A 23,504-nucleotide genomic window follows, 5' to 3' on the forward strand; every position below is an offset into this window, starting at 1 on the left:
CTTAGGAGAAGGGGCGGGAAGGTTGGGGTGTTCCCTGCCCAGAGTGATTCAGACCCAACTGGGAAGGCCGAAAGAGGGTGAGGTGAGAAGAATGGGAGGGGGGGGGGGGGGGGCGTCGTTTTTATTCATTCATTCATTCTCACACACACACACACACACACACACACACACACACACACCCCCGGACTATTCTGATTTCAACACATAATGTCGCTCTCTCAAGGTCTCTCTCTATCGCTATCGCAATCTCACACACACAAACACACACGCGTCAGCAAATGTATAAGCCCCCCCCCCCACCCCCCACACACGCATAGACACAGACACACACACACACGCACGCACACACACTATGAATTTATTGAGAAAACAGCTCAAGGAACAAAGAGAAATAAAAAGGTGGAGCCCTGGAGAGACTGCACAGACCCAGACTGCAGCCGAATCAGAACCGGAGCGGAGCCGGGTGCGGGCCGGGTGCGGGGCGAGGCCGGGCCGGCTGCAGGTCCGACTCGGCTACTTAGCAGGGGGATTTTGGTGTCCGAGAGAAGAGGAGGAAGAGCAGGGGGAAAGGAGGAGGAGGAGGAGGAAGAGATCAGGAGAGGTACAGGTACAGGTCAGGAGGAGGAGGAGAGGTAGAGCAGAGGAGTGGAGAAGAGGACGAGTGGAGGAGACCGGATCATTTCTTGGCCTTGCCGGCCTTGGCCGAGTTCCTGGGCGGGGTTACGGGCCGGCCGGCCCCAAAGCCCCCTCCCCCGCTGTAGGAGAACAGCTTCTTATCGGCAGGCTTCAGAATCTGGGGAGGGAGGGGGGGGGGGGGAGAGCAGGGGATCATTTACATTTACATTTACATTTAGTCATTTAGCAGACGCTTTTATCCAAAGCGACTTACATATGTGCGACTTACAATGTATACACATTTTACCTTTACACTGATGGCACACTGCACATCAGGAGCAATTAGGGGGTTCAGTGTCTTGCTCAAGGACGCTTCGATCATGGGTAAATACATTCAAACTTGTGCCAGCTCAGAAACACAGACAGCCACCGAAAGAGAACAAACTACTAATGGGGGATATATATTATTCTTTTTAAAAGGTTACTGTAGTTTGAGCTCAATGTCAATGGGATACACTGACACACTGATATTTATTTCGACTATCAAGTCCAGTTCTTTGAATGACCTTATGGTCACTGCCTTTGTCTCAGTGACGGGTATATGAACACACACACACACACACACCTGAAATGAGCACATGAGTGTCTCGTCCACGCTCATCATGGCTCCGGCGTTGTCAAACTCCCCGCAGTAGTTGGGGGCAGAGAAGAGTGTGACCAGCTGACGCTTGGCAAAGAACTCATAGCCGTCCTCCACCACCTGAGCAGCCAATAGGGAGACACCGTTATTGAGGAGCCAACCAGCCTTTGCCCAATGAAGTTACTTAAATATACTAAACATTTTGAAGAGTCCTGTCATTTCTCAATAACACACTGCAATGAATTATATGACCACCAGAGGCCGCCATTTCCCACAGCAAAATCCTGCATTTTTACATTCTTACTCAAACTCAGATCATCATTACACAAATATTACAATATCAAATCTTACTATTCACCACACATTTCAGGCACAACACTGAACTAAACTCAAACACACACAGTCAGGTTCACTGGGATCAGCAATGGGGTTAATGATGCCACTGATCACTCCTTGCCTAGTCAAGTCCAGCCCAGAGGCCAGTCTATCCTGGTCAATGTTTGGTTAATACTGGAGGTGTGTTCAGCAGTCAGTCCTGGTGGAGGTTATTTTTTGTGTTTTACACCCTAGTTGAGATGCGGTTTCTATTTGACTGTGTTTGAAAGATCTTCCCTTCGGCAAACATGAGCCACGATGACAACATAGACGGCCTGAGCAGGATAGGCTGCAGACGTACAACACTTGACACCATGGGGTGGAGCCTGCGATGACATAAGCAGGAAGACGGTAGGATGCATAATAGTGCATTGCGATATCCCCCTCGAGTCATCACTTTTTCTTTAAGTCTTTATAAAAAAATCAGCCCAAACTAGTTTGGTCATATGCCTGCATCCACGTGTCTTCCATTGAAACAATGGGACTGTACATGTGATGTTGTGGTGACGGACAGGTCATGTTCAGACATGTAAGCTAGGTCGCTTTACTGGAGTGAACAATAGCCATTGTATAACCTTCACGACCAAAGACCTTTAAAAGGTGTGGTAGTACTTCACTCTTAACTCCACCAAGAGGGTTGTGAACGGCAACATTTACAAAGCGGACCTTGCATGGGATTGGAGCACCTCAGTTATGCTCGATCCCCCGGAGAGGTGGCTCAGTTATGCTCGAGCAGAGGGGGCACGTGGGCTCTCTGGATGATAAAGACTTGTCTCGTTAAGTTAGTTAGCGAACCAGCATTACATGTTAAAAGCCATGTTTTCACATTATGAGATGTAACGTTTTCTAATTTGAAATACATATTCAATTGTTAATGATGCTGAACATAGTGTAGCAACTAACGTATTATTAACAACAATCCTTTTCGACATTCCAAATGTGCCCTTTCTCTCTAAACTCTCATCAGATGAACAAGTTAAGAGAACATTAAAGAATGAAACTTTCTAAGGTCACAAAAGATTTCTACAACTCGTGCACGCATGCCCAATGTGGGTTGCTTTCAAATGACTTATAACGAGTTTTGTGCGATTCATAATCCAAATAGTCAATTATTCATTTCAACAACCCATTATTCAACTATCAAAACAGTCTTTAGTTGCAGCGCTAGTTCCGATTCTGTGTTCTAGCTCTGCGCAATTAATCTAATCGCAGCGTCAGCCTGAGCGATTACATAACCACACAAGGCTGCGATTTAATTAAATAAAACTCGTGTGTGTGAACGTGACGACCTATTCTCCGTTTGTGTGCAATCTGCTCATTATCTACGCCCATGACCAATCAGTTGCTGTTAAGGCAGTGAGGCGTGTGCCGTATGTGTTCTCATGAGTATCCGGTGTGCAGATCACAGAGCTGCACTGCGGAGGGAGTTTCACCTGCTCAGATTTAACCTCTGGGTTGACAAGGACAAGTCAGGGTCGACAAAGTCTGTTTAACTGTACCACAACGGTGATTAAGATGTCTGTGGTACTAAGAACTCTGTGGTACTTCACTGATGTTTCTGCATGTTCGCGTAAAAAGGGGGAGCATTTGCCAACGCAGGCCGAATCTTTGACCAATGGCTCATGTGCTGCTTTTTCCACCGGAGGAATGCACTAATTTGTCTGTGGCTTAAAGAGTTTAAATAAACCTTCACAACATGGCGGCCCAAAAGGCCAGGGAGGGTTGTTGGCAGTGCACCGCCGTTAGAGTACATTTGTAATTTGATACCGTTCTCTTGTCGCCCTCTAGGCTATGTTTTATATTTTGTCCATATTTAATATGACTGATGTAAGGACACGTGTAATAGTCTAGCCAAGTATGGGAAAACAATTATGATAGTTTTATTATAGCATACGCATGGGCTACAGTTCTGAAATGGACCCATTACTCACTGTTAATGAAGCAAGATCTACTCCCTTGGCTAACCGTATTAATGTAATACTATTGTGTTAAGGATATTCAAACAATCGCTTCAGCTACAACCCCAGTTGAAAACAGACCTGCTCAGGATTAAATATAATGTTTTTGGATCACGTGGTAGGCTATGCATTAATAGTCCTTATTAATGTTGGGTATATACTCCTATAATAGCCTACTTATGTGTTAATAGCAAGCAGGGAAAAAAGGCTGCGCTTGTGAACCCTGGAGGAGATCCAACTCCTGCCACCTCTCCCAGGCAAAGGAGTCAGCCATTGACAACACGGGAAGGCGGGGCCAGGAGAATTCAGTTTTGACCCTGGTGGCAGCTCAATGTACAGGGCAACACCAATAGTTTTGATTGGCCGGTATATAAGAACAAATTAGATTCCATATAGGCCCAGATCTCAATCGTGTCTTATGTACAGTTGAAGGGGACACTACTAGGCGGCTCAAGCAAGTGATCACGGTGCCATTGATTTATCATATCGCAATATTGTCCACATTAATGGCAATATGACTAAGCAACTCATGCAGCCCTACTATGTTCTATTACCTCAATGGCTGTGCATGTGTGTTCACTTCCCCGTATCGGGTGAACTTAGCGGCGTCCAGCTTCTCCGATTGGCTGGATTGACCACTGACCTGGTGGGCACGGCAGATGAGATCCATGTCGTGCTTGTGCAGGAACTTGGCGACCACGTCTGCGCCGAAGGTGAAGGAGACGCCGCGGTCGTTCTCGCCCCAGCCCGTCACGTCCTTGTCGGGGTCGGCCCACAGCAGGTCGCACAGGAGCCCCTGGTCGGGCACGTCTGTGGGGCGCATCACGCGCCGAATCTGCTCCATGGACTGCAGGTCTGGAGACAAGCCTGAGGAGCACAGACAGAGGTCAAGACCGAGATAACACATGCGCATAAACAAGTGGAACGACACACACACACACACACACACACACACACACACAGGTGACAAGTCTGAGGAGGACAGAGGAGATTGAGTAAAGAAACACAGATATGCACATACCAGGGGTTCAACACACACACACACACACACACACACACACGTATCAAACACAAAAATATTGAGCGAATAAAACAAAAAACGGTAATTGCAATATTTTTCAGCACATTATATCAATACAACTGTATTGTAATGTACGGGAAATGCATCGCAGAATCAAATCGCAATACTTGCTGTACCATGTTATGTAAAGAATTGAAATATGGAATAGTGGCCCAAATATCATGATATTATCATTAAGTCAGCTCTGTGATAACTCCCACCCTAGAAAAGACACCTTTCGATCAGCAAAACAAAATCCTTTTACATTAAACAACTCAGTCAACAATTACTTTCTGGTCCTACATTCAACAAGGTTGTAAAACACGTACATTAATTAAGTCTCCGGACAAGATTCCCCCCCCCCCCCCAATCGGTTGTAGAAAAAAATATATACTCTCCGTACCATTTTCCAAACATTACTATGCCTGCCAGCAACTAACTGTCACAAAAGATTTCTTATGCTGACTCAACTCCATCAGAAAAGATGGCAAAAAAGAAAGAAAAAAAGACAGCAAAACACAGAACAAAAAACACAGACTTATTACACATGGGTGGGGGGGGGGGGGGGTGGACACGTGACTCCAAAGCTCCCACACGCTGATGAGGAACACACTCTAAGACGGGGAGCTTTGGAGTTAACACCACAAGGCCACTTAAACTACTAATGCTATGTTATTGTGAGGTCATATTGCCCAGGAAACACAACAAACATGGGCTTCTAAAGCATTACATAACCTTAGTTCACACACAGCAGCAACAGACCCAAATAGATAAAGCCTTGAGGAGTCATGGGAACATGCATATTTGCAGAGCAGAGAGACAGCTCACACTAGCACATACAGGCCTTAAATCACACGCACACTAAGTTACAGCTTGAATGAGGTCATCATAATACACACACACCCCTTCACACACACACACACACACACTACACACACCACACACACACACACAACACAACACACACACACACACACCACCACACCACACCACACACACCAGGTCAAACAAACACAGAACAGGGGGGCCAGTGCAGAAAGCTTCAGGACTGTGGCCCTGAAACTATAAAACTAATTAAGCTGGAGTATGGCCACTCAACAACTGTACATCTTGCTTCAGGCTATGCCTTTAATTATTCATTCAAACTACTTTACAACTGTATAACCGATGAATTCTGGGACTGTTTTTCTCCAATGAACAGGCGTGGAGTTTACACCCTTGGCACTTAGCAACAGTGGCCACATACCTCCATGGCAACAGAAGATCTTTTCATCAACAATGGCAGCGACAGGTAGGCAGTTGAAGCAGTCTGTGAACGTCTTCCACAGCTTGATGTTATACCGCCTTTTGCCTGGAGAGGGCAACAAAGAGCTCAAAAAACAAGCACAGCCAAATCATTCAATAAATGGGTTCAGTAAATGGCAATATATCCCACATTCGAAGCAAAGACTAATTACCCGATTGCATATTTCTTAATGCACCACAATGGTAATACTATTGCAGTTGATACCGTTGTTAACAAAATGAACCTGTGCTCCAACCAACAAACTGCCAACAACGCTCTTCATGCAGGTGATTGGATGCCAATCAATGATCCCAGTCATGTAATGGAGAGGTATAATAAGGTGCTCTTTATTACACCAAACACACTATTATAGTTATGCCAGATGCACCTGCCATTAAGCCATATAAATATAATAGACTCCACAGCTGCATTCATGAGAGTGAGAATAATTACAGGAGATGTGGTGTTTGCATTTAGCAGACGCTTTTGTCCAAAGCGACGTACAAGGGAGAGAACAGTCAAGCTACGGGCATTAGAACCCTGGTGTAACAATAAATACTACTTTACATAAGAAATAATAATCTGTCTTGTTTGGAGAGAGAGAGAATCTCTTGACTTACATTCATCATAAAAGCCATATATCCGGTTGATGGAGGCACACTCGTGATTGCCTCGCAGCAGAAAGAAATTCTCTGGGTACTTGACCTTGTAGGCCAAAAGCAGACAGATGGTCTCCAGGGACTGCTTGCCTCTGTCCACATAGTCGCCCAGGAACAGGTAGTTGCTCTCCGGGGGGAATCCACCGTACTCAAACAACCTCAACAGGTCGTGGTACTGGCCATGGACATCACCTGGCGCAGGTACAAAAAATAAATACAAATAAACTCAGGTTAATGCATTACAGTTACAACTCCAAGAATCTTGACAAAGGATCATTTCGCAACTCCTTCGTCATGCTCAACATCACGCTCCAATACGACGCCCCTCTGCAATAGGCCTAAACCAAAAACATTCTACACACCACTTCCATATAGGCTACAGTCCGGCCAAAAAACCCGCAAAATGGAGCTTCGTTCAATAATTACCACAAATCTTTAGCGGTGCCTCGAGTTCCAGTAGAATGGGTTGACTGAGGAAGATCTCCCGGGATTTGAGGCACAGACCGCGGATCTCATTTTCCGTCAACTGTACGTTCTTTCCAGGCCTGGAACCCTTCACTGTAGAGGGGGAGGTAGCGAGAAAACATACAGCGTGATAAGGCGGTTGCATTCGAGAGCAGACGTGTATATCGAAGGTGGATGAGCATTTCGGTTGACCCATGGCTCGAAGTGTAGCTGTACGGTGACCAGATGAGAGTCCACACTCGAAATAACATGGTTCAAATATCCAGCGTTAGGTTAAACCTGGCAAAGTTATCATACTCGTGAACTAGACAGAGATGTAATTTCTGCTTCAAGGTAGCCTTGGTCCATGCCGTGAAGTTATACCTCTTCCCGCGACAGCAATTTGCCTCTCGTATCGCAGAAGTACACAGCACTTTCTCTCTTCGACAGAAATATTGGAATTACACTTACTTGCACATTTTGGCAACAGATATCTACCTAAATAACAGTTCAGTAGACTCTAACATTAACGTTAGTGTTAGCTAACGTTAACTAGCTTGCCATTCATTTACTCTATTCAAACTTTCCATGCAACCCGAAAAAATGGTGATGGCTTCATCCATCGGTGAAGGTGGGTATGCTACTATCTAGCCAACCCACTGATCTAAGTCGCTAGCGTAAACTTTTGCTTGGGATGTGGCTTGCTAGCTATACATGCAGCCTATCTGGCTATTACAGGACTGGATACACGTTAGCTAATTAGCTACCCATATAGCCAGAGGAGCTACCGCTATGTTGTTTGCTACAACTAGCTTCTAGACTGGTGTGGCCATCTTTGCCTTTCAACGTTACTCGAATAAGATATGCAAACACACTTCCAGCATAATATAAATTCAACCAGACTCACCTTCAGAGACGTTGTATAATTGAATCGATGTTTAATTATCAGATTCGGCCATTGGGTTCTGTTTAAAATGAGCCTTTTTTCGAAAATTTAAGTCAACACGGCGGAGTAAAAGAGAGGCTAGTCGCTAGCTAGCTAGTTAGCTAGCTAACACGGCGGGCTTAACTGCACAGCTATCACTACGGTAAATAGAAGATAACTATGCTAACATGCAAGGATGCAAGCAGAATATGGTAATAATAGACGCAATATCTGTGCTCCGAGACACCACTCTATAGTTGCTTTTGCTATAAACCCCAAATTAAATGTATATTTCTAAGTTTCAACGTTTCTCTTCCCGTCCCTCCAGAAACTAGCCAGAGGAAGCGGTTGTTGACCACGTAAGGAGGCGGGTAGAAGTGTTATTTCTCCCACTTCATAGGCTGTTGAAAGCTCCTCCCAGGACTTGGTGAAACCGTTCTTTGCTTAAAGATTGGCTGTGACATATTTCAGTCACGAACTACAAGTTACAGCGAAAAGAGAACTGTAAATAATTAAAGTCCATTCATCTTAGGCGAGCAAAACATCATTACATAATTGAATCCGTTTGTCAATATAATTATGGTGACATAACTAACATAACATACATGGTCAATTTTACTGATAACAAATACAGCAACATGTAGGCCATTTCCTCGTTGTAAGAAAGCTTCATTGTAATTGTTGAAATAAAATGTGTTGCTTCCAGTGCAAGTGACCCACAGAGAAATTTCACACATTTAATCCCAGATTAAAAGCAATTCAAGGTCCGCAAATAAATACAAATCTATAAATGTGCGACGGTGACAGATTCTTTGTCACTCACGGAAGTGGCCAAATATGGAATTAGTGCGTTGCTATGACGCACTGTACATGTGACCATAGACATATATACATAGACACCAGAGATGTTATAAGTGAGCCTGCAAAGACTTTGGAGATACCAGAGGATTGAGGCCCACTGAGGCGGATATCTTTGAAGATACTTCATGACTATCCACTTCCTGCGGTTTTGTAAAACAAATCCCCCTTTCGGCAGACCAGATGAAGCCATTTTTGTATTCATGTCTATGGGAATATGTCAAGATTTCATCAAATATGATAACTTCCTGTCCCTCTGTGGTTAGGTACACACATATCGGGCACTCTGTCATGATCCACAAGCCCTTCTGATTTATGACATCTTTGGGTTTTCAACTGTGAAGAAAAACGAGTTTATTTCAAGTGTGCACCTTGCTGTCTGATGTCTGCTGGTCGGTTGCTACGTACACGCTTGCTTGACAACAGATATCAGAACTAATAAGGAGCTCTTAAGGTCCTTAAAAATGCTGTGTGTGAAATTAATTAAATCCATTCAGAAAAAAAATTGAGATTAGTTATTCAGTTAGACTCTAGAGCTAGCATGGAGTAGCTCTTTTTTACTGTCTATGAGTAGCAGAAACTAACGGTATATGACCAGTTACGTTAGTAACGTGATCTTGCTAGCATAATGCATTGTAAAAACAGACACACCACGCCCTACATCCATATTATGAAAATATATCATAGAATGTATTGATCCATACACAAGCTCTAAATATATATTGTATACTCCAAATCATTCGACTTTTACCAACTATGATTCAGTCAGTTCAGGCACAGGGTTAAAACTTTGGGTCGCGACACGCCCCTTTACGCAGACCGGAACTGTCCCCCTTTGCTCTCATAGACATGCATTGCCATGAAGTACCTTGCTTCGCCTATCTAAACTCTTTGATGGCCTGTTTATTTCGCTTTAAAGTAACATGTTTTTTTTAAACCAATGAAATATATTACCCTTTTCAATATATACTTTCACCATAATAACATCAGACCTACCGTGTCATGAAGTTGCTTCAGAAAGACATCGAGAAAGACAATGCCGGGTAAGTGACCGGGAGCGCATTATTTGGTTGGCTAGCCTGGTTGATTACTAGCTTGTTAGCAATCTTCTTTTCTTTCTCACATGATTCAGCTAAGGCTATCCTGGTGTGAGTTTCTAACTTTCCCTGCTGGCGTTGGATCGCACTTTGTCCACGTTGCCTTGAGTCAGGGCTGCCACCTGTTCATATGCAGTCTGCAGATATCCGCATACACAGCTGCTAGCTAAGTAGCTAGCTGTTAGCTTCACTGGAAACCAACAGATTATATAGCTAAATGATACCTCAGATATAAAAGCTCAGCTGTTATATGGTGGAGAGTATCATGTAACGTTAATCCAAAGGAGCAACGCATTCGCTCGATTTAACTGTGCAGAAAAAAATGCACATATGTTTACTGACGGCTGTTTTGATTACAGCTAGACATTTGTAATAGTTGTTAGATCGCGTTGTTGTCACTCATACGTCTATATGTGTGATGGGAATGTCCCAGTCAGGTGACCCTGATGCCGGAGGAGGCCGAGGACATGTGGCACACCTACAACCTGGTACAGGTGGGGGACAGCCTCAGAGCCTCCACCATCAGGTGCGTCATCTCTCTCTCTTCTCGTTTTTTTCTTACCATGTCTATTATTTCTGTTTAGCAGCTGTAACTACTCTCTCTTCCATTCAAAGTTTGACAAGCTCAACTAACAGAAATCGACACAAAAACAAAGTCAATAGCCATATAACAGGCAGCGAACATACATAACAATACACAATATAACATGCAACTACCCTCCATTTCTGCCCGGTCCCTACTCCCTCCCACTTGCTAGTAGAGCTGAGGGTCTTGACAAAGCTGAGTAGTCTGTATCCCCAATAATGCTTTGCGTGCGTTCACCAATATAGGAAGGTGCAGACGGAGTCCTCCACAGGCAGTGTGGGTAGTTCCCGTGTACGCACAACCCTGACAGTGTGCGTGGAAACCATCGACTTTGATTCCCAGGCATGCCAACTCCGCGTCAAGGGAACCAACCTCGTGGAAAACCAGTATGTCAAGGTTAGAAGATAAGATATCGCAGTGAGCAGCAGCAGCAGCAGCAGCAGCGAAAAGAGTCTTAGTTATGACATTTTGACCCATTGAGTTTTGTTCAAACGGTGTGATGTAATTGTAGTGTGAATGATGAGTTCATATATTGATGTTTATAATTGTGTCTTGTAATTTTGGTGTGGAGTTGGCCAAGAACACTCTTATGTGTTAACCCAAGCTCACAGAACTAACTTCTATAGGCGCTGTATGTGAATGGAATGTATGTATATTCTATGTATATATATATATGCTATGTATGTGGATGTTCTAACTGCAGTGTCTTCTTCCAGATGGGGGCCTATCACACCATTGAACTGGAGCCGAACAGGAAATTCACGCTGGCCAAAAAAATCTGGGACAGTGTGGTTCTGGATAGAATCGGTAAAGAGTCCTTAATTAATCGGTGTCATTAATCATGTCAGTTATGGCAGGATGCTTTTCCATGCTCATGACATCTTGTCAGTCTCACCATGTTTAATATTGTATTCTGTTTTGTGAGCATTTAGTCAGTGCATTTATTAATATTCACAGTTTGGGCATGTGGTTGTAGTGAAGCACCTTTAACTATGTAACTCTATATCTATAAAGTATCAGTGACAATATTTTCTGTAGTTTTAAACATGCTTGTCTGTGTGTGTGTGTGTGTGTGTGTGTGTGTGTGTGTGTGTGTGTGTGTGTGTGTGTGTGTGTGTGTGTCAGAACAAGCATGTGACCCCACACAGAAGGCAGATGTGGCTGCCGTGGTGATGCAGGAAGGGCTGGCCAACATCGTCCTGGTTACCTCGGCGATGACCCTACTGAGGGCAAAGATCGAGGTAACCATCCCTCGCAAGCGGAGAGGCAGCTGTACCCAACACGAGAAGGTGAGGACCCCACGACTGATGTGGACAAATTAGTGGAAATACAGTTATAATGATATTGCTTACTATCAGCCATTATTATTGTTAATGACTGCACAGTGACTGTTGATCAACATCATCTATGTTACTACTTCATATTTAATATTAGCCATCACCATTATTAATGATAACGATGACAGCACAGAATGCTCCATCCTGAGATTTTATCTCATTATGGGATGTAACTCATTTTCAACATTGAATATACATTGTAATCTCATGTTAATCTGTGATGTCGGCAAATGTAGAGATGTACCTCAAGATTCAATATGGTATTCATATCCTCTAAAACAAGTCTGTGAGTAACACCCTCTAATTGAATTAGGGTGGTTATGCATAGACATATATATGTCTATGTGGTTATGTGTATGCAGAGCTAGTTGAGTTCGATCTGTAAATGTTTTATAATATTTCCTCAGGCTTTAGAACGGTTCTATGAGGCAGTCATGCAAGGGATCCTACGACATATCAGCTTTGATGGTAAGAAACTCCGACCAATTTTTGGGGGGTTTCCTTGAGAACAACAAACATTTGGCAAACTATAAATAGGGAAACAACAAAATGCTATGAAAAAAAATGTGAGTGACACTCTTGACAAAGTTTCAGTCGTTACGTTGACAGTATAGTCTTGTTTTCTTAAATTGTGTTTAGTTTTTAAGGGAGTAGAGTTTAAAGTAAAGTTCCACTCTTGGTCTGCTAGATTAGATTAGATTAGATTAGATTAGATTCAATTCAACTCTACTCCCTTAAAAACTAAACAAACAAAAAAGAGGGTATCAGGAAGTGTATCAGTCGTGAAGTGGGTGAGCAGTTTTGAGTTCACTTTTCCATGGGTACCTTGGGTTTGAACTATTTCGAGGGAATCCAACTTTAAGCGTATCATCATCTCTTCTGCCCTGTGTCAGTGGTGAAGTGTGTGCTGATAGCCAGTCCGGGCTTCGTGAAGGACCAGTTCGTCAACTACCTGTTCAGGGAGGCCGTTCGCCAGGACAATAAACTTCTGCTGGAGAACCGGCCCAAGTTCGTGACCGTGCACTCTTCCTCTGGACACAAGTACTCACTGAAAGGTCAGACGCTAATTTAGAACCGGAAAGACAGAGAAATATTTTATAATATAAAAAAAGATTATATGCTATTGAAATGTTTATTGCCATGCTTATTTGTGTTGAACCCCTTCGGCATAAGAGGCCACTCAAATGCTTTGCACCCTGTGATCAAGAGAGGAAAACAATAGAAATGGGAAATAGTATTATGAAAATGTCACGGGACTTAAAAGCATTTTCATTCAGAGAAGGTCAGGTGTCACATAATCGTAGGTAGAGCAGGTGGTTGCACTCTACTTCAACCTTATGTCATTAGACTGACATAACCATATCCTATCACAAGGTGCCGTGACATTGTTTATGACAGTCTCTGTTACCATGGTTACTACTCCTGTCGTGACACCTCTCATGATGGCTTCTCATGATGTCACATGTTAATAGACTTTCAGTCATTATGAGAAGTAATCAGAATCAGAATCATCTTTATTGGCCAAGTACATTTCCACATACAAGGAATTTTTCCTGGGTTTAATTGCTCTCAATGTACTTAAACTGAAAAATATGCATGCAACAGTTCAGGATAATAAATAAATATAATATACAGTTTAATAATAAAATATAATAATCTCACTCTTATATCACAGTTGGTGATCTGACAGTGGAATCAAACTGTTATTAATATGCATGACTGTGCATAGCGTCTGTCATAAGGTGTTGTTTATCACAGCATGGATGTATAAGTGTTATTGAACATATGATCCCATTCCCATCACACCTGTCCAGTTCAAATAATGACCCTCCAGAGCTCGTTAATGACTAACGATATTCTTGAGAACACACAAGGGAATTCACTCATAAAGTGCCAACTTGCATATTAGTGGAAATATATATTACAAGTAGTGCGCATAAAAACAAAATTTGTTTGTGTACTCCAAACAGAAATTCTGTCAGATCCCACGTTGACAAGTCGCCTGTCTGACACAAAGGTGAGTGTTTCTGGCTATAACCCCTGCATCTGTCTGCCAAGGACTTGTGTTGTGTGGACTGAGGCCTTCATTGGCACAGATCTCAATGTTTGTGAACTGCTGAGAGTAAGTGAAAAAGCCAGTGCACAGTTAACAAAGGGGCACATTGTTAAAGGTTCTCTATAGGCAAAGGACCTGAGTGTGGTTTTGTCTTGTTAAAGGTTCTCTATAGGCAAAGGACCTGAGTGTGGTTTTGTCTTGTTAAAGGTTCTCTATAGGCAAAGGACCTGAGTGTGGTTTTGTCTTGTTAAAGGTTCTCTATAGGCAAAGGACCTGAGTGTGGTTTTGTCTTGTTAAAGGTTCTCTATAGGCAAAGGACCTGAGTGTGGTTTTGTCTTGTTAAAGGTTCTCTATAGGCAAAGGACCTGAGTGTGGTTTTGTCTTGTGCAGGCCGCAGGCGAGGTGAAAGCTTTGGAGGACTTCTACAAGATGCTGCAACACGAACCAGACAGAGCCTTCTACGGGTCAGGAAGTCCTTTCTATCTATCCATCCATCCATCCATCCTGTCTTCTGCTTATCTGTTGCTTATTTGTGAGCATAGTTTAATTGGTTGGCCAACCCACCTGTTCATTCCCCTGTCTATACACCTGGCAAACTAAAGAAATCAATCCACCTGTTCATTCCCCTGTCTTTACACCTGTCGGACAAAATAAACCAGCCCCCTCCATCACCCACATATTTGTCAGCGGAGCAGTGAGCATCCACTCTGCCCGTGGGTTGAATGTGTTCTGTTAAAAGTGTGTGTGTGTGTGTGTGTGTGTGTGTGTGTGTGTGTGTGTGTGTGTGTGTGCGTGTGCGCGTTGTTGTAGTAGATTGACTTATGTTTATGTGTGTATATGTCTTGTTACTTGTAGGCTAGGTCACGTTGAGAAGGCAAGCGAGGCCTTGGCCATTGACATTCTGCTCATCAGCGATCAGCTTTTCAGGTATGAATTCAGCACCCGAACAACAAACAGCTCCGCTCTGCAGTGTGTGTTCGGTGTGTGTGTGTGTGTGTAAGTGTGTCTGTGTCTGTGTGTGTGTGTGTGTGTGTGTGTGTGTGTGTGTGTTTAGTTTAGTTGATGAGAGACTCGAGAGATTGGCACGGTTTTCCATGTGTACAGCACAGTGTTGGTGGGGTGACCTTCAGCTTGAGAATGGTCCTACTGGAACAGTTTAGCTTGCCACTTTTCTGCCTGTTTGTTTATTTTTTCTAGTGCATATGGTAACTGTGTGTGTTTGTGTGTGTGTGTGTGTGTGTGGCTGCGTGTGTGTGTTTATATTCTGGACTTCCTGTTTCCCGCAGACACCAGGAAGTGGCGACACGCAGCAGATACGTGCGGCTGGTGGACAGCGTGCGAGACAATGGTGGGAACGTCAGGTACGACGAGAGAGGAAGGGCACTGAGGGGGGAACATGGAACATCCCCCTGATCAAACCTGTTCTCTAAACCTGATCAAACCTGTTCTCTAAACCTTGTTTTCTACTTCAACACTGGAAGAACCATTCAGGACAAAAAAAACACTCTGTAGCCTTAAAGAGAACCTATCTTCTGCTGTTCCTCGACTCTAAAACCACTCTGTAGCCTTAAAGAGAACATATCTTCTGCTGTTCCTCGACTCTAAAACCACTCTGTAGCCTTAAAGAGAACCTATCTTCTGCTGTTCCTGGACTCTAAAACCACTCTGTAGCCTTAAAGAGAACATATCTTCTGCTGTTCCTCGACTCTAAAACCACTCTATAGCCTTAAAGAGAACCTATCTTCTGCTGTTCCTCGACTCTAAAACCATTTTTACAACTGTACTGTGTGATGAAGTTATAGGGAACAAAACAAGTTGATTTAACAAAAAAGAGGAAGCTGAGGAAAAGCATGGTAAAAGATGTCCACTAATCTCACATGTTGTCCTCTGTGCAGGGTGTTTTAAAAGCATGGTAAAAGATGTCCACTAATCTCACATGTTGTCCTCTGTGCAGGGTGTTTTAAAAGCATGGTAAAAGATGTCCTCTAATCTCACATGTTGTCCTCTGTGCAGGGTGTTTTAAAAGCATGGTAAAAGATGTCCACTAATCTCACATGTTGTCCTCTGTGCAGGGTGTTTTAAAAGCATGGTAAAAGATGTCCACTAATCTCACATGTTGTCCTCTCTCTGCAGGGTGTTTTCCAGCCTTCATGTCTCTGGAGACCGTAAGTGAATTCAGGCGTTTTATACTTTTATACAACACTGAAGATGAACGTGTCCTTGATGTAAAAGCAAATATTTCTCCTCTGTTCATGATTAAGAGTCAGTCTTGAATGTAGTAAGTAAGTAAAATCCTGAACAAACAGTGGCTCTCCAAGACCTGGGCCTGCAGGCTTCATCATCATTATTTATTCAGGGAGAATTGACTGAGCACAGGGCTCTTTTGCAGCAATGCCCTGATCGAGGCTACATAATACAGAAGAACAATAAATAAACAAACCATAACAAAACAAAACAGACAACTTGGATGGCTAGACCATAGAGATAGAATACAAAGAACAACAATGATGGCTTGACCATAGAGATAGAATACAAAGAACAGCAATGATGGCTTGACCATAGAGATAGAATACAAAGAACAGCAATGATGGCTTGACCATAGAGATAGAATACAAAGAACAGCAATGATGGCTTGACCATAGAGATAGAATACAAAGAACAGCAACGATGGCTTGACCATAGAGATAGAATACATAGAACAGCAACGATGGCTTGACCATAGAGATAGAATACAAAGAACAGCAATGATGGCTTGACCATAGAGATAGAATACAAAGAACAGCAATGATGGCTTGACCATAGAGATAGAATGCAAAGAACAGCAATGATGGCTTGACCATAGAGATAGAATGCAATGTATGCAATTTCTATCTCTATGTGTCTGTCCCTCTGCCTTTCTTATTCTGTTCTTTCTCCATCTCCTTTCCTCTCTGTCCATTTCTCTCTCTCTCTCTCTCTCTCTCTCTCTCAGAACTGAATCAGTTGAGTGGGGTGGCGGCCATCTTGCGGTTCCCTATCGCTGACATGTCAGAAGGTGAGGAAGAGGATAGCAGCTCTGATGAAGAGTGATGTCTCAGCACCGCTCCCGCGTCTCCACGCCCCGGCATGACAAACAGGACCGACAAAACAGGACAGACGAAACAGGACAGACGAAACAGGACAGACAAAACAGGCAGACGAAAAGAAAACAAGGAAGAATTGACTCATGCGCTCTCTCACACTCACACTTACGCTCTCACTCACTCACACTCACACACACACACACACACACACACACACACACACACACATATATACATTACACTCTCTACTGCATGTAACCTTGTTCATGCTTTGAATAGCACTAAAATTGTACCTTTGCATGGTTCTGGAATCTTCAGCAAGTTCCTTGAAATGGTTCCGGAACGTTCCGTCTCGGAGGTTCTATTTCCATCTCCGCCTCCGGGGCAGATCACTGCTGTTTGGCTCAAGGTTGCAGACAATACAGAGTGTGATCAGAATGACTGTTTAGGCAAAACACAAACATACAGACACACACACACACATGAACACACATTTGTGTACATTTACCTACATACATACATACATACATACATACATACATTCATTCATTCTCTATCTAACACACACCGGTGATACTTTGGGTGCTTGTTTGGGGAAACACTGGTGCAGAATGGTTACTGGGGTAATACGCTGTGGACACACCCGCAGGCGTGACACACTCTCACCCGCAGGCGTGACACACTCACACTCGCAGTCGTGTCACACTCACACTCGCAGGCGTGACGAACTCACACTCGCAGGCGTGACACAGCTCAAAGGGTTATCAAAGGTCATCAAACACAGAAATCTGTCAGACGCCTCAGGAGAAACATGATTAGCTTCTTGTGTTAGCTTAACGTGCAGCTCTGCACACACAGGAACATGATTAGCTTCTTGTGTTAGCTTCACGTGCAGCTCTGCACACACAGGCACAGGTCATGAATGGAACGGTAGTGCAGCCTTTGGTGTCAACTGACACGCACGCCGTCAGGAGGGATGAAGCAGGTCAAGCACGGCACTGGCCAGTTTTTCATCCTCTCTGTTTAAGTGCCAAATTGGAGGAAAGATAAGAAAACCCAAATGAAATGGATACCACTTCCAACCGCCGTGGCAGATGACATTAATGTAATTAACACCCTGAAACGGCGCTGAAACATGTAGCGTACATTTCATTCTGATTGTATATATGAAAATATTTTGCAATTAAACAACATAGCAGTTTGGGCATTGAGCATACCTGCATCTTGTCGTTCTTTGTAAGTGTTATAACTGGATCGTTGTCATTCTCACACATACCAACATGCAGGATAACATTTCCAGCTGCAATACGACAGGACTAATAAATGTATAACAACTGGAATCTGCAGAACCCCGCATCAATCACTTCAGTGTTTAGTCATTCAGCTACAAATGTCACTGAAAGGATGCTGGGAATTGTAGTTTCCTGCTTGGTGGAATGATGAACATGAGATACTGGTTGGTTAAAACATATCTTTGTTTATTGTACCAGTATTGAATAGAGAATACATGACTTGATCAAACCTACTGCATGTATACTGAGCCAAGAGTACGCCTCTTGGAAACATGTTTGAGGGTGGAGGGATCCGCTAAGCAAGATTTCAGAAATAAATCTTCAAAATCTGAAACTGATCAGTTTAAAAATGGCAGATTTAGGTTTCCCTTCAGGCAGTTGTCTGGATACCTGTAGAGTCTGACCTTTGGCCCCTCAGGCAACCCCAACCACCGCGTGAAGAAACCTCACAAATGGGTACAAATAACCTTCAGCTTCAGACCATAACAGTCAGTGTCAAGCAGTCCATCTTTTTAAAATTCAAGTATAAGTAGTTAAAATATGCCACTTGACAGTAGTGCTTTACTGCCATAGGGGCATCATTGTCAAAACTGCATAGCGTTCACATTATTTGGTTAGAAACCTCATAGGCTTTTCTGGCCTTGTTTCCAGGTAGTGCAAGCTCATGGCAAAGGTCATAGTTCACCACCTCACAGACTATCATATCACTCAAACAAAGAAGACACCCGGCAAAATAGTTCATCACTAAGTAGGGCTGGGCGATGTGACCTAAAATAAACATCACGCTAACTTCCATAAATCCATGATAATCTCTGTTGTATTGTAACTTTGAAAAAGCTACTCTTATAAGTGCCTTTGAGACAATAAGCATCTGGCAAATCTCAAGATAAAAGACAAGTTTTCTCAACGGTCTATTCCCACACAACAGAGCTTACTTACTGTCTGTCAGGTTTACAGCTACTGAGCACATTCTTTATCTATCCTGTAAAAATGCTGTTTAAATCCTGTTGCTTTCATGTTGTCATTGCTCAATATCAGTACCAGTAAAATCTTCTCAGAGGGTGTGGAGTATACATTTTGTAATCACCCCCCCCCCCCCATTATTTCCCAAGCCACTGGTATTCCTCCTAGTGGTCACCTGTCTTTTTTATATATTTCTCCTTTGTTCATGATTAAGAGTCAGTCTTCAATGGAGTAAAATCCTGAACAAACAGTGGCTCTCCAAGACCTGGGCCTGCAGGCTTGGATGGCTAGACCATAGAGATAGAATACAAAGAACAGCGACTATGGCCTGACCATAGAGATAGAATACATAGAACCGCAACGATGGCTTGACCATAGAGATAGAATACATAGAACAGCAAAAAGCACCAGGTGTTTGTCTTCCACTTTGCTGTCGATATCATTCAACCCTGTTATGAGCATGTGAATGCATATTACACCCATTATTAACAAAATAATTATATTACACCCGTTATTAACAAAATAATTATTTTACACCTGTTATTAACAAAATAATACCCGTTGTTGACAAATTAAACAATAAACTAACTTATTCAAGCACATCCTTAAGTCCTTGTCTTTTGAGGACTTTTTCTTCGACACCAGACCTCATTCCGGGCACCTTGTATTCATTGTCAGTATTGTAAATAAGAATGAATGTATGTAGAGTAGGAATCTACGGATTCTATTTCTGTGCTGGCTGGTTTCCTGAGGCGGTTCCTGGTTCACTCCGGTGGTTCCTGGTTCACTCCGGTGGTTCCTGGTTAACTCCGGTGGTTCCCGGTTCACTCCGGGGGGCACTGGAAGTTGCGTAGCCACACGAGGTCCTCGATCATGCCCCAGTGGAGGTAGACGATGGACAGGGCCACCAGCATGTGCATGATCTGGTGGCTGTTGAGCCAGTAGTCAAACCTGCCCGGGCTCATCCGCTCCGGCATCCGCGTCACGTTCACCAGCCCGCCCAGCACCGCCAGCGAATCCATCACGGCGTAGAAGTACATGGAGGTGGGACTTCCTGTCCCGGGGCCGTTCCAGCGCAGGAGGTAGAGGAAGAGGCGGAAGACGGCCTGCCAGAAGAAGGCCTGGAGGCGGCGCATGTTGCTGCGCGCCGTGACGGCCGAGTACACGCCGTAGAGCGAGAGCGAGGAGTACGCCAGAAGGGCGACGCGACGGGCATCGGGGTAGCACAGCAGTGTGATGTGGATGATTGGCAGGGCTCCTGGGAGGGGGGGGGGAGAGAACAGGATGACAAGGAGAGAGGGGGATGTAAAAAAGGAGGGAGAGAATGGCAGTAATAAAAACAACGTTAATTGAAAGTGAAAGACAGAGAAAGGGGAGACAGGACAGAGGACAAAAGAGAAAAAGAGGAAGAAAGAGAGAGGTCACCCCCAACACACACACACACAGTCTCTAACACCCACACACACCCCCAACACACACACTCTCTAACACCCACACACACCCCCAACACACAAACCCACACACACACACGTCTCACCCAGGGTGTTGACGAGGCACACTCCGAACATGTCGAGCGAGAGCAGGGTGTCGTAGATGACCTCGCCCCCCTCGTGGTTCATGAAGAGGTGGTAGAGCACGGAGCCCACGGTGGGGGAGAGGCAGGCCAGGTAGTGCAGCACACAGATCCAGCCGGCGTCGCTCTGGGTCCACGGGATGTTCAGAGGCAGCAGCAGCAGGAAGCAGAAGAAAGGGATGGCTGGAGGAGGGGAGACGAGAGGAGACGAGAGGAGGAAGAGGATGAGAGGAGAGGAGAGGAGGACGAGGATGAGAGGAGAGGAGAAATTAAGGGAATATTAGGACAGGAGAGAGAAGAGAAGGATGAAGAGGAAACAAGAGGAGAGGAGAAGAGAAAAATTATAGGACAGGAGAGAAGAGAAGGATGAAGAGGAAACAAGAGGAGAGGAGAAGAGAAATGAGGGGAATTATAGGACAGGAGAGAGAAGAGAAGGATGAAGAGGAAAGAAGAGGAGAGGAGAAGAGGAAAGGGAAGAGGATAGGGGTAATAAATCCAGGGAAAGGGCAGGATGGCAGAGACATGAGGAAGTGAGGGGAGGAGAGAAACAGGAGGGATGCATGGGCATTAAAGGGAGGAGAGAAACAGGAGGGATGCATGGGCATTAAAGGGAGGAGAAGAAACAGGAGGGATGCATGGGCATTAAAGGGAGGAGAAGAAACAGATAGACACTTACTTGTTGCTTTGACTCTGTCAGCGAGTGTTTTCAATTGTATTGCATCATTAAAGATGGCATTATCTTCAGGCGCTTTACAAGAACCAAGGCCGAGCGCTTGGTTATCTAAAGTTGTCGTTTTAAAGTTCATTTTTACAAAGTGTTGCAGTGTCACACTGGCTTATTTGGTTTGAGGTATAAGATGCTAGACTAGATGGCTGTATTGCTCGTCCTCTGTCAAGTGTCCGTCTAATTATGTATGGTCACTCAATTCATGGTTCTATGTGAATAATGCGGAGAGTGATTTTACAGAAGAAGACACGCTGACTGCTGCACTCTGTGATGCTACATGACTGCAATATACCTCAGAGCCCAATAAAAACATCACATTATAGTTCATGTGAATGTGGTCACTACGTGCGTTTCGCAGTGTCGTCTCTTGAGCTAGGCGGATGCAGGTAGGGGGTTGCCTTAATCACACTGTGCCGTTGTTATGCTTTGTAAGACTGTTAAAATGCTATTAAGGGCGTTAACGGTCTTAGCAGGGTAAGCACGGTTGAGGAGTCGCACACTATCAGTTCAAGGGCGGAAGTATCAGCCAGGCGCCTATGGTTAACGTAATTTGTATTACAGAGGAAAGGTTTGTAGGTCTACTATCCAAGACTACAGAATAAAAAACAACGGTCTAGATACAGTGAGGTAAAATGGTTTAAGAATGTTAGGCTTATGTCCATGATCTAAGACTACCAGAGGAGAAAATATGGTTGCAATGCCAATATTGCAAGCCCTTTAAGATGATTTATCCTGATCAATGATCTTAGAAATTGCTGACAGGTCAGTAATTGCTAAGCAATTACGGGTCTATTTAAAGACATCACCCCACTCCAAACGCCACCTAAGGACGCCGCTTCCCTGACCCGATTATGTTAATCTCACAAACACCCTGTAGGGCCATTAGTGGAGAGTGAAAAGTGTACATGTTGTAGGTTACCATAAACTGTCGTTAGTGAGAGTTGACCCTTACCATGGCCGGGTCAAGGAGGTTTTACGGAATCGGTAAAATGACAAGATTTCTCTATTCTCTAGGCCTACTCTCTTTTAGGCAGTTGCTGAAAGGTCCCGTCGCAGAAGAGATGATTTGACGGGCTAATCTGGAAGTATTTAGCGCAGGCATATCCTGGGCTACACAAAACTATTTCTAGATGTTCAACTATACCCGGAGTAAAACACCAGAGACCTACAGAATATGCATGACATTGTCTCTAGTGTGCAAAATAATGTGCATTTTTATTTTATTAGCAATTATCATGGAATTTGCAACTATGGTTAGGCTACTTTCTGCAAAGGAGTGGATGGCTTACCATGCGTGTATATGTTCCCAAGCTCATTGTGCAGGTAGAACAGACTGTGGAGGCATTCTTTCACAGTGGAGATGGGACGGTAACCGGTCAGAACAAAGTCATTAAACTGCAGGTGAGGAGGCGAGCTCTTGAAGTCGGTCAGTTTGGGTTTTTTAATGAAAGCCATGGTACACTATTAGATAAATTCAATGCTGCGCTCGCCTCCCCCGTTCCTTCTGAAGATGTTAGTCAACTTTCCATCAACATGTTCTCCAGTGTAGCCTGTTAACAATTCTAATTCTAATAGACTAGCAATCGTCTAATTCTAAACCGGTCCGCTAAAACATTGTCTGCTCCTTTTGTGAAGGGCCCGTGCCACCGATCGTCCATCATCCCCCGGGATCCTGAGCAGACACCTGAGCAGCTTGCGGGACTCCGTTAGCTGCACCTGTGTCCAATCACTGCGCGCGATTTACATCTCAGCAGGCGGCCAATACCAGCATCCTGTTGGATTACCGTCACAGCCTCGAGCCAAGGCGAAATTGCATTACATGCAGAGGCGCATAGGTAAAACTTCTGAAGTAAAACTACATTTAACGAATTAACAAACTCAAATATTTAAACCGTTGAAATTGATAGTGAATTAAAAACCTCAAATATTAAAACCGTTAATAAAGAGAGCAAGCAATCAGTGCGCCATCACATTGTCACGGGAGAAAGAAAC

At 43.9% G+C, this 23,504-nt stretch overlaps 3 protein-coding genes across 3 annotated transcripts; 1 reads left to right on the forward strand and 2 right to left on the reverse strand.

Annotated features, from left to right (window-relative positions):
• Window positions 1–342: 342 nt before the first annotated feature.
• On the reverse strand, window positions 343–7,268 carry LOC122129456 (serine/threonine-protein phosphatase alpha-2 isoform-like). Its single transcript, XM_042704372.1, has 6 exons — window positions 7,019–7,268; window positions 6,554–6,784; window positions 5,895–5,999; window positions 4,232–4,455; window positions 1,241–1,375; window positions 343–793 (listed from the first exon to the last, which is right to left on the reverse strand). Exons 1-6 carry the CDS (start codon window positions 7,251–7,253, stop codon window positions 677–679), a joined length of 1,047 nt encoding a protein of 348 aa, XP_042560306.1. The 5' UTR covers window positions 7,254–7,268; the 3' UTR covers window positions 343–676.
• A 2,358-nt stretch (window positions 7,269–9,626) lies between these two features.
• Window positions 9,627–17,060, forward strand: LOC122129457 (protein pelota homolog). The gene is made up of 13 exons (XM_042704373.1): window positions 9,627–9,862; window positions 10,350–10,442; window positions 10,748–10,898; window positions 11,219–11,309; window positions 11,628–11,791; window positions 12,247–12,307; window positions 12,733–12,894; window positions 13,810–13,856; window positions 14,286–14,359; window positions 14,751–14,822; window positions 15,182–15,256; window positions 16,029–16,060; window positions 16,867–17,060. The coding sequence occupies exons 1-13, from the start codon at window positions 9,822–9,824 to the stop codon at window positions 16,962–16,964; spliced, it is 1,161 nt and encodes a 386-aa protein (XP_042560307.1). The 5' UTR covers window positions 9,627–9,821; the 3' UTR covers window positions 16,965–17,060.
• A 2,503-nt stretch (window positions 17,061–19,563) lies between these two features.
• Window positions 19,564–23,282, reverse strand: LOC105894016 (progestin and adipoQ receptor family member 4). The gene is made up of 3 exons (XM_031560641.2): window positions 22,802–23,282; window positions 20,750–20,968; window positions 19,564–20,470 (listed from the first exon to the last, which is right to left on the reverse strand). Exons 1-3 carry the CDS (start codon window positions 22,965–22,967, stop codon window positions 20,037–20,039), a joined length of 819 nt encoding a protein of 272 aa, XP_031416501.2. The 5' UTR covers window positions 22,968–23,282; the 3' UTR covers window positions 19,564–20,036.
• Between the last annotated feature and the right edge of the window lie 222 nt (window positions 23,283–23,504).

The sequence above is a fragment of the Clupea harengus genome, unplaced genomic scaffold (assembly GCF_900700415.2).
Source record: "Clupea harengus unplaced genomic scaffold, Ch_v2.0.2, whole genome shotgun sequence".
Taxonomy (NCBI): Eukaryota; Metazoa; Chordata; class Actinopteri; order Clupeiformes; family Clupeidae; genus Clupea; species Clupea harengus.

Bases quoted from the DNA above. Each gene is read 5' to 3' on its own strand.
- LOC122129456 (XM_042704372.1), bottom strand. From the start codon at position 7,253: ATGGGTCAACCGAAATGCTCATCCACCTTCGATATACACGTCTGCTCT. The intron at 6,000-6,553 runs GTAAGTCAAGAG...TGCCCTCTCCAG, and splicing joins ATATGGCTTTTATGATGAAT to GCAAAAGGCGGTATAACATC. The intron at 794-1,240 runs GTGTGTGTGTGT...CTCCCTCCCCAG, and splicing joins CACTCATGTGCTCATTTCAG to ATTCTGAAGCCTGCCGATAA.
- LOC122129457 (XM_042704373.1), top strand. From the start codon at position 9,822: ATGAAGTTGCTTCAGAAAGACATCGAGAAAGACAATGCCGG. The intron at 9,863-10,349 runs GTAAGTGACCGG...GGAATGTCCCAG, and splicing joins ATCGAGAAAGACAATGCCGG to TCAGGTGACCCTGATGCCGG. The intron at 11,310-11,627 runs GTAAAGAGTCCT...TGTGTGTGTCAG, and splicing joins TGTGGTTCTGGATAGAATCG to AACAAGCATGTGACCCCACA.
- LOC105894016 (XM_031560641.2), bottom strand. From the start codon at position 22,967: ATGGCTTTCATTAAAAAACCCAAACTGACCGACTTCAAGAGCTCGCCT. The intron at 20,969-22,801 runs GTAAGCCATCCA...CCCCTCCTCCAG, and splicing joins TGGGAACATATACACGCATG to CCATCCCTTTCTTCTGCTTC. The intron at 20,471-20,749 runs GTGAGACGTGTG...CCCCCCTCCCAG, and splicing joins GTGCCTCGTCAACACCCTGG to GAGCCCTGCCAATCATCCAC.